A 13,366-nucleotide genomic window follows, 5' to 3' on the forward strand; every position below is an offset into this window, starting at 1 on the left:
TTTTCTGACACTTATTCCTGGCTCGACATGAAGTTGACCTAGGACAGTTATTTGCATTGCTTCATTGACAACAACAGCATTTTGAACCTCACGCTTTTTATTTAAGACACTGCCAGATTCCCTAAATTTAGCAACTATTTCTAGAAGGTATTTTCTGTTGACTCGTTTTTCTGGATGAAGGTCATTAAATTCTTGTACCGTTCTATTGGCACAATTGTTATGCCGAAAGAAAAACTCTATCATCTCAACCCTCTCTGCAGTAAAATAAACCATTGCTAACAGTGTTTCAACACGTAAAAGACTGGGTAATAATTTAAAACTAATTAAATAAATGCTGCTTTATGAAAAAAGTACCAATGATATTTAGCAAGCTAAATAATTTCTTCAGATACTTGTGTTTGCATTTTATTTGGTATTTTGTTTTTATTTATGATATGCTGATAAGGTGTAATAACAATAATATTAACAATACTAATAAATTTTTAATCATGTTTTAATGATCCAATAAAAAAAATGTAAGAAAGGGTTTCAGGCATAAAGGTTATTTAAAGCATTTTTTCCAGAATTTTATTTGGCTTTCATATTCAGAAGAAATCCATCAGTCACTCAGAAGTCACCATTTAAATTTAAAGTGAAAACGCTTTCAACATAAAGTATAACACGATCCCTCTTTCTGTTTAAGATTTAAGGGGTGCTTTCAACCCCTCGTAAAGGATTCCAGGTATTAGGTGGCCTCTTAATTAATAAGTGACCCCTTCGAAAATAGGATTTCCTTGTTCTTTTAAAAATATTATCCAAAAAAGAGTCCATAATACCTTTTTCATTTTCGCTGTTTCCGCAATTTTGACAAGCTGTTTTATCCAGAGAAATAATTTTAGCCACTTCAAATTTGGCAGTTATATTCAGAATTAAAAGACCTTTAAAATAAGGTATCATACGACCCCTCTTTCCATTTAGGATTTTAGGGGTGATTCCACCCCCTCGAAGGGGGTTGCTGGTATGAGGGTGCCTTGGTAAGGAAAAGTTGTCCTCCTCAAAAATAAAATCGACGTGTCCGAGATTTTTGAAAAAAAATTTTTTTTTCATACCGAAAATAGCTCTGTTTCGTTTTCGCCGGGACACCCTGTATATTTTTAAAATATCTATCGCTTTAATAAAAAAACGTACTCGTGAGAATAAAATACGATCTTCCCGACACCTTCACCAATTTTGCTATGACCTAAATTAAATTTTTCGTAATAGTTTAATTGCCTCAAATGAAAAAAAAACCAAACACTCCTTCGTTTCATGTGATTCAAAATTCTTTTTACTATACCGAAAAACGTATGTACGTATACTTTACCAGCGCCTACACCATTTTTCATATAAGTTAAATTTAATTTTTTCGTAGTAGTTTGGACTCAATTTTCCGTCTCAAATAAAAAAGGTCTTCTTTTAATTACACCGAGAAACGTACATAACCCCAAAATTGAACTCTTTCACTGATAAATTTAATTTAAACTGTCAAGAATTTACTGTCTAGTGATGTATGAATTGCGCAAGGTAGTATACTGGGACCCGTTTTGTTCATTGTATGTAATAATAATTTGTGCCCGTTAATGAATTAATTCAGCCAAAATATGCTGATGATATAAGTACATAGTTAAAGCAGATGAATTCTTTGACAAAGTGAATAGAAAAGTGTTAAACCAAGAGAAAATAAATGAGTTAATGTTTAGAACAAAACAATACAACATACCGAAACCGTTGCAAGTGGAATTAGGCAATAACAATTTAGATGTAAATACAAACGTACACCTTAACTGGACTTACCATATAGAACACTTACTAAAAAAACTAAATTTTTGATATGGTATTAGAGTAGCAAATATATGAATGAATGTTTACATAGATAGGATCATATAATCTAGCTCTTACATAAAAATCTTCTCATTATACATATATATGTGTGTTAAATTATTTAACTTTCTTTCTCTAACTAAATCGATAGTTCCATTAGAAAATTTATTTAAGATTATTAATAAAAAACGTGCTGTGAAGAAGAGTCGCAATTGTCCCGTCACCTTCGCCATTTTTGATGCATATGAGTTAAATTCAATATTTTCGTTATGGTCCGGGCTGATTTGCCTCAAATGAAAAAAAAAGACAAGACACTCATTTGCTACAAATTTTTTTACTGTACTGTAAAACGTACATAATCCAAAATTATCGCCTTTTTCTTTAATTATCAAATTAAATTTCTTGAACAGTCAAAAACTGTTCTGGTACCTCCACCATTTCTTTTAAAGCTTTAAGTCTCATTTATTTTGTCATTCAAATTTCTTTTAACTATCATAACTTAATTTCCTGATACCTCCACCATTTACCGTAATAGTCCAGCCTTATTTGCCAATTAAACTTCAAAAAACTTCTTAACAATCGTTTATTCAACCCAATCCAATCAGGGCAACTCCAAACGGCAATTCCTCACCGACCCATGGGCTGTCGTATAAATAAAATCGCACATGGCCGCGTTATTATCGTAACCCATTTCGGCCACTTTATATTCCGGGTTCACCGCCACTTTAATCCTATAGTTTCCTGGATCCAGATCGGATATATCCACCCATTGACAGTCGACGGTATGTTTATAAATGTCCGAACAGTTGACGGTAATTCCCTGATCTCCGTAGTTCGCACACGCGTACTTGGGCTCCACGCCTGGCAGACACTGATTATCTTCCAGGCAAAAGGAGGCTTTATGCCCCTCCGCCACTTTTTTCCCTTTGGAGTCGAAGATATCGAATGTCGCAAAGACTTCCATGCTGTGGTAATGCCTAAAAAAGAACCATTGGGATATAAATAATTAATTATCAAACAGAATTACTTAACATGTGACACATGTGCCATTCCCACAAATGCTTGGGTATCAACGGCCTAAAATCAGCATTTCCAGCATTCAAAATCCTTGCGGTAAACCTCAGAAGCCTTCTGGTTTCCAAATGCCAAGCGTCGTTCTCTTTTTGGACCTGATAAGCCGACGATGCAGCACAGTTTTCTTCCATGGCACACTGCAGGTAGAACATTTGGAGGTCTTGGAGGTAAGCTGACCTGATTAGCTCCTCTTGATCTAAAATTATCTTTTTAAAGGTTGTCCACTCTTTTTAATAGTAATATACCTATCACGAGGTCTGACAAAGAGTGAGTGCAAGCTACTGCAGCCACCTCTTTGCCCTCACATCTACCAGTGAGTGATTCATCATAAATGCATTCTCCGAAGTCAGTTTCGTTGCTGAAACATTTTACTCCTGCCAGGCTGGTGTCTGTGAGGTTACCTCCAAAGTAAGTGGTTTGGATGGCATCAGCAGCGTAACCTTAAAATAGAAATACTTACTAAATAGTAATGGTTATACTTTTGTTATAAGGAAGTCATGAAAATATTTTGGTTGAGTGGATCAATTATATTTGCCTATGGGTAAGGATTTTGAGGTGCAAGGAATGTTTGTATATGAAATTATTGGGAAATGAATGCTTTGTGATTGTGTGAAAGTTTTTTTTTAAATTTTTAATTATTTCATGCATAAAATTTAAAGGAAAGTGAAAATTTGTTGAGAGTATTAGCCTCAACCAAATTTGCTCTGACTACCAAAATTCTTAACTTAAAATCACGTTTTTAGCACCAAGTAAATCTTCAAGAATTTCACAATATTAACGTGAAAAAAATATGAAAATATCTTTATTGGTTCCTGAGTTATGACCAAAAATGTCCGCTACTAAGTAAAAATCTATATGTTGCCTTGAGATTCATTTTTTCTCAAATTTGGTGGCTATTGGACTTTGGTTCATAAAATTGGCTCTAGCTCAAAAGATTTTTAAGGTACAAAAACCTTTCGCATATGAAATTGTTTGGAAAGAAATGGATTTTCTTCCACTAAAAACTTTTAAATAACCTATAATTACTTCATGGAAAAATTTAAAAAAAAAGTTAAAATTGCTAGAAAAATATCTTTAAAAAAATGGCGAGACAACAACTATTGTAACTTTTTAAATCTTTAGTCAAAAATTACGTTTTTACCATCAAACCTATCCTCAGCAACTCTATTTCCATACTGTGGAAAAATTATGAAAATATTCCAACTCGTTCCTAAATTATACCCAAAAATGTCCACTGATGTATAAAAATCATGGTGGTGCAATCAGAGTTTCAAAAACCCATATTAGGCAGCTCTTGAACCTTAATAGGCAAAATTGCCTCTACCTCAAAAACTTTTTGAGGTGTATGAAATTATTTTGAAAGGAATGGACTTTCTTCCACTAAAAGCTTTTTATGAATTTTCGATTATTTTATCAAAAAACTTTAAATAAAAGTTAGCAATAGCCAAAATTTAAAAAAAAAAAATACTCCACGAAAAACTGCTGTAACTTTCCAAATCCTTAGCCGAAAATCACCCCATTAGCCTCAAATCTATTCACAGGAACTCCAGATTAAAGAATGAAATGGTTCTTAAGTTATGACTAGAAATAGCGGTTAATAAAAAAAATCTTCAAAGTGCCATTATCTCAGAAAGTTTTGGAGCTACAAAAAACGTTCATATATGAAATTATTGGGTAAGAAATGTCCTTTATATTATTTCAAACAGTACCTAAAGAAAGGGTCCTACAAACAACCAAAGCTTCCCTAAAAGACCATCCATCAGCACAAATTTGATCCCAACCTCCTCTGGTGTTAAGAAACTCAACTCTTCCTTCTGATGTCACTCTGCCACCCTGAAGTCGAATCTTCTTGACAACACTTTTGATTTTGCTAAAATTTCTTTATGAGTCACATCATTTGCTTACATAACAGTTTCTCATTACGTTTTATAAGATTTTTTAGGTTCAACTGGTTTCCGAGTTAGCTCCAAGCAAATGACTCCGGCCGCCTCAGAATCAGTGCAATCATGTTTACCCCATGAGTCAAATCTGCAGTTGGCCAACTCGTCTTCTGAGCCGTCGCAGAAGATGTTGTCCAGCCAGAATTTCCCTGGAAAAACGTTTCATGGAATGTTTGATTTCTTAGTTGGACGGTTAAATTACTTTTAGATTTTCCAAAATAGCTGTTGCTGGTTGGTTGAGCGTTTTCACTCTGGTAGCCGAGTTGTTTGCAGACGACTGAGGCCTCTTGAAGATCCCACTCGTCATCACATACCGATCCCCATGTGCCTTGATAGAGTATTTCCACGTTTCCTGTAATGTTAATGGATAAAATGGGGAATTTTTGCTAAAGTTGACCTGCCTTCGTACTCGTCCCTTCCGCCCACCAAACGTATTCCGCCGTCGATCTTTTTCAGTCTTTTCAAGTGTTTTCGGATCAAAATACTTTTGTTCTTACTCAACGATTCGACGGACGTGGTGGACGCGATCGTCGTTACCGCACAAGTTAAAAATAAAATTAGGTCTAGGTGCTTGACACTCGGCATTTTCGACACAATAAAACCCATACTAGAAGTGAATTTTCAACGTTTAATGATCATTTACCTTTGGCTCTTATAAATATTTCGTTATGCAAATATCTAGGTCGCGGTGAGAATCCGAGACGAGAATCCCGAAATTTGATATTCAAATTTTGGGTTTGAATTTTTTTTAACCCTCCTGTATTTCGATGGGTTTTCAATAGAGTGGAATATGGGTGACCCTGTATATAGGACAATTTATGCTGTTTTCAAAATGGTATAAAACGTCATTCAGGATGTAAGGGTTTTTGAGTTATGTCAATTTTAATTAGGAGTAATTTTTTGAAATTTTCAGGTAGTAAAAATCACTCTGTATATAGACTGATTCAAATGATCTATTCAAAATGTAATAAAACATGATTTAGCATCCAAGGGCCTTTGAGATATACAAATTTTTAATAAAAGTGTTTTTTTGAAAGTATATTTTTTATTCATATGCAGGTTTTTTATTTTTTCTTAAAGCTCTGTATCTTTTTAGAGCAATTTAATAAAAATCACCCTGTATTGGTTTATGCTTTATTAAAATTGGTATCAACTATTACTCAGCATCCAAAGGTCCTTGAGATATTTTAACTTTAATTAGGAGTAAATTGTAAATTTTCTATTTTATTTTTTACACAATGATCTTTATAGTTAGAGCCTTGTAACTTTTTTATTATTAACAGCCGCGTAATAAAAATCACCCTGTATATACACTGACTTATGCTCTATGCAAATTGGTATAGAGAATTATCTAACACCCAGAGATTCTTGAGTTATTCCAGTTTTAATTAGGAGTAATATATCGAAATCTTTAATTTTTTTTGTAGAATAGTTTTCATAATCAAGGCCCAGTAACTTTTTTATATTTTAGGGCAATTTAACAAATATTACTCTATAAAAAGACTTATTTATACGCGATCTAAATTGGTATGAAGCATTACCCAATATCCAAAGGTTCTTGAATTACATCAATTTTTATTAAGAGTAATTTTTTGATTTTTTTCTCTAATGGTCCTAATTGTAAAGGAGACACTTAAGAGTTTTTGAGTTATTCCAATTTAATTAGGAGTAATTTTTAAATTTTCAATTTTTTTTTGCAGAATAATCTTTATAGTCGAGACCTACCTACTCTTCATTTGTTTCATTTTTAATTAGGAGTAATAATTCTACAGTTTCAGTTTTTTCTGCTTGAGTACGTTAATTTGAATAAGGAGTAATTCTTTAAATTTTCGACCTTTTTTGGTTTAATAGTCTTTATACTCAAGGCCCTGTAACTTTTTTATTTTTAACACCAGCTTAACAAAAATCACCATGTTTATAGCCTGATTTATATTCTATCCAAAATGATATTAAACATAAGTTAGCATCCAAGGGTTCTTGAGTTATTTCAATTTTAACTAGAAGCTATTCATAAAATTTTTGATTTTTTTCTGTATAATGATCATCATAGTAACTTTTTTATTTCTAACATCAGCTTAACGAAAATTATTCTGCACATACACTGATATATGTTCTATTCAAATTGGTATTAACCATTACTAAGCACCCAAGGGTTCTTGATGGCAGCTTAGTAAGGCTCTCCTATTCTCTATGCACTATATCCTAATGCACTCAAATGCCTGGACAAATTAAAATATGCAGTTGAGTGGCAGCCTTCATTCTTCTTTTTTTCGCTGTTATGTGACCAAATGCACTCAATTCTCTGGAAAAAAACTCTTCCAGGCTCTCCTATCCTCTTTTCTCTCTCAGAGAGCCCATATTAATCAGAAGTGCCTAATTTTTAAATTATTTTATTATTTTATTGAGAACCTTGTTGTAGTTTTCGTATTTGTACTGGTAAAACAATAAAATTTTTGCTACACATAAATCCATATTTTCCCTCATTAAATTTCTGCTAAACACATTTAATTAACGAAAAGTTTATGAGTTATAAGCACTTTAATTAGCAGTAAATTTCCAATTCTGCGTAAAAAAATCCCAAAATTAGTGTTGCTCTGGCCAACCTGGATATCTTAGGCAAAAATACATCGAGTTCCTATACTGCACCTCTAACCTAACAATAAGCAGAGCCAAGTCACCGTTAACGTAAGTAAGAGAGAGATAGAAAGTGCAGTATCCTATTTCTGGCAGCTACTTTTAAGGTTTGCGCGATATCCAGACTCGCCCGTCCGAAGTTATTTAAGTAACGTTTCGGAAAAAGTTTCTTCAGTCGCGGGTGTTTCTGAGAGAACGAACATCTACGACAGACAAAATGGTAAGTACCCCCACAGCCACAAAATGGATTACACGCTTTTCTGGATGAATTTTCTTGGATAAGGACAGTGAATTGTGTTTAATTGTGTGTGTGTTGTATTTTTTTTTGAAGGGTTATAATGTGTTTTAGTACCTGGATGAGTTATTGTTATGTAACTGCTGGTATGTGTGTAATTAATCACGTTAATTTTGGAATGATTCGGAAGAGGCAAATGGGAGAAGTTTCTCACTTTGAAATTAGGTGCTCCTGGGTTGAGACCCATTTTGGCCTATATAACTCTAAAACCATTGGTCCAATATCCAATGGAAGTTTTCCTTTTAGTGCAATATTCTGAAAAGTTTGATACTTTTGTAGAAAAACGGGTTTAAAGCTGGTCATGTCTTGAGCAAAAGGATCCTGAAAAAATCCACATTTTAGTTCTATAATCTGAACAATAGTCTCAACTAAATTTAGCCCAAGCCAGATTTCTTACAAATAGACCATTTATTTTTAAACAAGGAATTCAGTTACGTGACCAGAATAAATTCCCTGGAACGTGTTATACAATTTCGAAATCGAAACTTAAATCTTTGAATTATTTTTGGCGCGGCACCAAAATAGATAGTAGGTCAGGAGTCATGGTTAGGAAAAAAATAGGTAATTTGGGTATTTGCATACAATATTGACACACTTTTTTTTTATGATAAATTTTTTTAAAATTCGTTCCCATATTTAGGCCCCTATATGTTTGGTAATATTAATGGTGCAATATTGAGGATTCGACTTTAAATAGTCTGACTTATTGCCTTTTCAAAATGGCATAAAACATCTTCCAATACCTAAAACTTTTCGAGTTACAAGGGTTTTAATTAGGAGTAATATTCAAATATTTTAATTTTTCTTGTTGTCAAAAGTTTCTTAGTCAACACTTTGTAACTTCTTTATTATTAATAATAGAATATTGAGCATTTATCTGTAAATAAACTGATCTCTTGCCTAATATAAAATACCTCCTAATACTCAAAGTGTTTTTATTAGCAGTTATTGAAAAAAAAAATTATCGACAGTTTCAGTAGTATAGTCGAGACCCTCTAAGTTCTTTATTATTAATGATAAAATATTAAGGACTTATCTATAAACAGACCGATCTTTTGTCTATCCAAAATGGTCTAAAACACCTTCCAACACCTAAAACTTTCTGAGCTACGAGTGTTTTAATTAGGAGTAATTTCCTAAAATGTTTCATTTTTCTTAGTTAAGACCTTGTAATTTCCTTATTATTACTGATTCAATATTAATGACTTTTTTGTAAATAGACCGATCTTTTGCCTGTACCAAATAGCATAACTACCTTGCAATATTTACAACTTTCCGAGTTATGAGTGTTTTAATTAGAAGTAATTTTTTTTTAATTTATGATTTTTCTTTATCAATGGGTTCGTAGTCAAGACTTGTATATATTATCCTTATAATTATTGAAGATTTATTTATAAATAGACTGATATAAAATGGTATAAATACCTTCCAAAATCTACGTGTTTTAATTAGAAGTTGTTTTTTATAATTTCTTAGTGCCAATAGTTTTTTAGTCAAGACTCTATAACTAATATATTATTAATGGTAGAATATTGAGGATTTTTCAGTAAATAAACTGATCTCTTATCTATCCAAAATGGTATAAAAGTTCTTCTAATGCCTTTTTCAGTTCTACTTAGGAGTAATTAAAAAACAAATTTTGTCAATAGCTTCCTAGTGAAGACCCTGTAATTTCCCTATTATTAGCCTTTGAATATTGGGGATTTGTTCGTAAATAGATTGATCTTGTGCCTATCCAAAATGATGCAAAACACCTTCCAATACCTATAACTTTCCGAGTTACAAGGATTTTAATTAATTTCTATTTCTGTAATTTTTAAAAGTAGGATATTGAGGATTTTTCTGTAAATAGACTGATCTTTTGCTTATTCAAAAAGTAGTAAATCACCATCCGACACCTGAATCTTCTCCAATTATAAATATTTCAATTAGGTAAGGATTTTTCTTTTTATTCAGAAATTTTCCTTTTTTTCTTGTTTCTATTACCCTCTTATTCAAGTCTCTCTATTTCGATTATTTCCAAGTGCATCTTAATAAAAATATACCTTGATCCTTTTTCTACCTAAATTGCCTTCAAACCTTGGAGTTTATGAATTACGACTATTTTAATTAACTGAATGTTCCAGGCGGACAAAGAAAAGAAGGTCAAGAAGAAGAAGAAGGAAGAAACCAGCGAGGCTCCAGCCGCCGCCGCTGCCCCAGCCGCCGAAACCCGCACATCCTCCAAGAGCTCCTCGAAGAGGGCCAAACGTTCCGGCTCCAATGTCTTCTCCATGTTCTCCCAGGTACCTAACCTCCTCACGCTCAATACTCCGTAATACTCACTTAATATATCCCTTACAGAGCCAAGTGGCCGAGTTCAAAGAAGCCTTCCAGCTGATGGACCACGACAAAGACGGTATCATCAGCAAAGAAGACTTGAGGGCAACCTTTGACGCCGTCGGTAAGATCGCCAGCGAGAAGGAACTCGACGAGATGATCCGTGAGGCACCCGGACCAATCAACCTCACTCAGCTGTTGGGTCTCTTCGGTAGCCGAATGGCCGATTCCGGTGGTACCGACGACGATGAAGTCGTAGCCGCTGCCTTCAGGTCGTTCGACGAACCCGGTGGTATCGACAGCGAGAAGTGAGTACTCTCAGAAGCTGTTGAATCGTTCTAGAGTGATCTAACTATTTTTTTTTACCAGGTTCAGACATGCCCTGATGACCTGGGGAGACAAATTCACCGCCAAAGAGGTCGACGACGCGTTCGACGCGATCGACATCGATGACAACGGTCGGATCGACACCGCCGCCCTGATCACCCTCCTCACCGCCTCCGCGGAGGAGGAAGGTGAGGGTGAGGCCGCCTAAGCGACTCTCTAATTTACCACCACCCAAAATACCCGCGAACGGCTACGTCACGTGACATGTTATGTTAATTGTAGGAGCTCACCGTAGGCGGATGACACCGTCGCCTCCAAATGTCACAGTGAGATGTGCACAACTTACTATCACTGATTGGTCGCACACGTTATCTTAAGCGACTTTTATTTTTTAATTTAACGTTTAATAAACAATTTACATTTCCTATTTTGTCTTTTACTTTATTGTTGTTTCTTATATTATTTTAGTTGTAAATAAAGAGGATGTTTAAGTTAATCATATTGTGTGATTAAGTCGTAGTAGTAATCTGACTGTAAGTAAAAGTCTCAAGGTCCAAGGGTTTCTGAGATATTCCACTTTTAATTGGGTGTAATTTTTTAAATTGAAATATTTTTCGCTTTAATTGTTTGTGCATTTAAGGCCTTGTAGCTTTCACATTTTTAAGGACAGATTAACAAAAATTACAACGTATACAGACCGATGTTTCCTCTATTCAAATTGATACAAACCCCACTCCTGAATCGAATAGTTTTTCAATTATGACAATTTTAATTAGGAGTAATTTTCTAAAAAAAAATCTCTTCTTATACAAAGACTTATGTATATCCTCCATGTTGCTATATTATCTTGTCTGTAACATAACAAATGCAGCCTAAAAAAATCAAAAACTGTATATTTAGGATTTAAACCAGTCCCAGCAATAAATTCCGAAATATCAGAATTTTATGATGGTGATGACCAAGAAAAATTATTATTATGTTCAACCAATTAATATTATTAATTGTTTACCTGGAAAACTATTTTGAATATTTTTGTTAAACACAAGGTGTATTATTCAGGGTCCAAGCTAGTCCAAGCATTAACTTAGCATAACCAAAGTATCAGACTTTTTCTGTGATGATGGTGGCCAAAATAAATTATTAATTTTCACGGTAGGCAGTCACTTTAAAGCCGAATATCTGAAAAACTAGTGGGAATATTCTGGTGAAACAAAAAGTACGCTATTGAGAAAGTTATGATATTGAAAGATGATATTTAAAGTCCAAACGTATCCAAATAATAATTGCCGCCGAAATATCAGAGTTTTTCTGTAGAGATGACTAAGAAAAATTTATAATTTCCAAGGCCAAGTATCTGCAAAACTAGTGAAGGAATATTCTCATGAAACTGAAAGCATGGTATTAAGGAAAGAATGCTCACGAAATGATATTTAAGGTCCAAGCCATATTTTCCAAAACATCAGACTTTTTCTGTGGTAATGACAAAGAATGGAGAGTTAGTAAGAATAATTAGTAAGAAGTTTGATGTTGATTAATATAATATGATATTTTCCCTATCCAAATTAGTATCAACTGTAACTCTATCTATATTTTTTTTTGGTTTAATTGTTTTCTTATTCAAAGCGTTGTTTTCTACATATTTTTAGGTTTTCTTCTAAATAGAAATTTTAATTTTTACTTTATTTAAAGTTCTGTAACTTTCACATTTTTTGATCTAGCATTTAATAAAAATCACATTGTTTATAGACTGACGTTTCCTCTATGCAAATTGGTATCAACCATATTCCTGCATCCATCCATTAGTTTCTTAGTCATAGCAATTTTAATTGGGTCATTTTCTAAAAAAAAAAAAGGTTTTGTTTTAGTTGCTCTTTTATTCAAAACCTACATTCTCTATACTTCTATGAATTTTTCAATTTTAATAATCCTCTTATTTAAAAGTTCTGTAACTTCTACATTTCCAAATACATCTTAGGAAAAATCACTTTGTATATAAACTGCAGATTCCCCTATCTAAATTGATATCAATCGTATCACTACATCCAAGAGTTTTTGCATTATGGCAATTTTAATTATGAGTAATTTTATAAATGTTTTTTTTTTTTTGATTTGATTGTTTTCTTGTTTAAAGCCCTCTATCTTCCAAATTCATTAACATGTGGAAGATAGAATTCAATTGGTATCAATCATAACCCAGAATCCTAGGAATTTCTAGTAGAGCTCATGTTAATCAGGATAATTCTTTTCAAGTTTCGAGTTTTTCCAGCTCACTTTCTGATTACCTACCTCATATTTCTTACTTTGGATATTTTCCTTCAATTCCTCCGTATGTATTATGAGATGGTGAAGTGTCTAATCCAATTCTGATGGGATAGTGAATGCGCGGAATCACAAAAAAAATTGATGATCCAACTTTGGATCCACAACTTGTAAAGAGCAAGTTTTTGGTGGAGGCATTGGGTAAAGCTTAAACCTAGAAAAAGCCGGTGTTTTCGATTCATAACTTGAGATCCTAGACGAGTCTAGAATTTATTCAAAAAATTATAAAATATTTATTTTTGCAGTGATTTAAGTTATAACTTGAGTTCTTGCGGTTCATAATTTATAATTATTGATATCTGGGATACTGTAAGGGTTTCTCGAATATTTTCTAAAAAAATTATTAAAAACTATAAACTACTAAAGTTCATACACGAAAAATCAAGATAATAACATTTTTCTTACTGGATTGCCTGGAAGAAACAAAATGATTTGTCCTATACTTAATTGTTATATTGGCAAGTGAATATCTTGATTTTGAGTAGCTAAAATATTGCCATTATTGATTTATGGAATACACCAAGGGATTATTAAGTAATTACTGATAAAATTATTGAAATCTATATACTAGGAATCAAGATATTGACATTTCTCTTACTGGAGTGCCTGGAAGAAATAA

General features: G+C 33.1%; 2 protein-coding genes across 2 annotated transcripts; one reads left to right on the plus strand and one right to left on the minus strand.

The window, feature by feature from the left end:
* Positions 1-2,153: 2,153 nt before the first annotated feature.
* LOC126742409 (lysyl oxidase homolog 3A-like) lies at positions 2,154-5,486 on the minus strand. Its single transcript, XM_050449062.1, has 7 exons — positions 5,255-5,486; positions 5,056-5,205; positions 4,837-5,002; positions 4,623-4,783; positions 3,159-3,353; positions 2,872-3,109; positions 2,154-2,816 (listed from the first exon to the last, which is right to left on the minus strand). Exons 1-7 carry the CDS (start codon positions 5,457-5,459, stop codon positions 2,441-2,443), a joined length of 1,491 nt encoding a protein of 496 aa, XP_050305019.1. The 5' UTR covers positions 5,460-5,486; the 3' UTR covers positions 2,154-2,440.
* A 2,091-nt stretch (positions 5,487-7,577) lies between these two features.
* Positions 7,578-10,855, plus strand: LOC126742135 (myosin regulatory light chain 2). Its single transcript, XM_050448699.1, has 4 exons — positions 7,578-7,707; positions 9,909-10,067; positions 10,126-10,409; positions 10,471-10,855. Exons 1-4 carry the CDS (start codon positions 7,705-7,707, stop codon positions 10,634-10,636), a joined length of 612 nt encoding a protein of 203 aa, XP_050304656.1. The 5' UTR covers positions 7,578-7,704; the 3' UTR covers positions 10,637-10,855.
* Positions 10,856-13,366: the final 2,511 nt, after the last annotated feature.

The sequence above is a fragment of the Anthonomus grandis genome, chromosome 11 (genome assembly GCF_022605725.1).
Source record: "Anthonomus grandis grandis chromosome 11, icAntGran1.3, whole genome shotgun sequence".
NCBI classification, from domain to species: Eukaryota; Metazoa; Arthropoda; class Insecta; order Coleoptera; family Curculionidae; genus Anthonomus; species Anthonomus grandis.

Bases quoted from the DNA above. Each gene is read 5' to 3' on its own strand.
- LOC126742409 (XM_050449062.1), bottom strand. From the start codon at position 5,459: ATGGGTTTTATTGTGTCGAAAATGCCGAGTGTCAAGCACCTAGACCTA. The intron at 4,784-4,836 runs GTAATGAGAAAC...AAGAAATTTTAG, and splicing joins CCTAAAAAATCTTATAAAAC to CAAAATCAAAAGTGTTGTCA. The intron at 3,354-4,622 runs GTACTGTTTGAA...TTCTATTTTAAG, and splicing joins TTGTAGGACCCTTTCTTTAG to GTTACGCTGCTGATGCCATC.
- LOC126742135 (XM_050448699.1), top strand. The intron at 10,068-10,125 runs GTACCTAACCTC...TATCCCTTACAG, and splicing joins TCTTCTCCATGTTCTCCCAG to AGCCAAGTGGCCGAGTTCAA. The intron at 10,410-10,470 runs GTGAGTACTCTC...TTTTTTTACCAG, and splicing joins GGTGGTATCGACAGCGAGAA to GTTCAGACATGCCCTGATGA.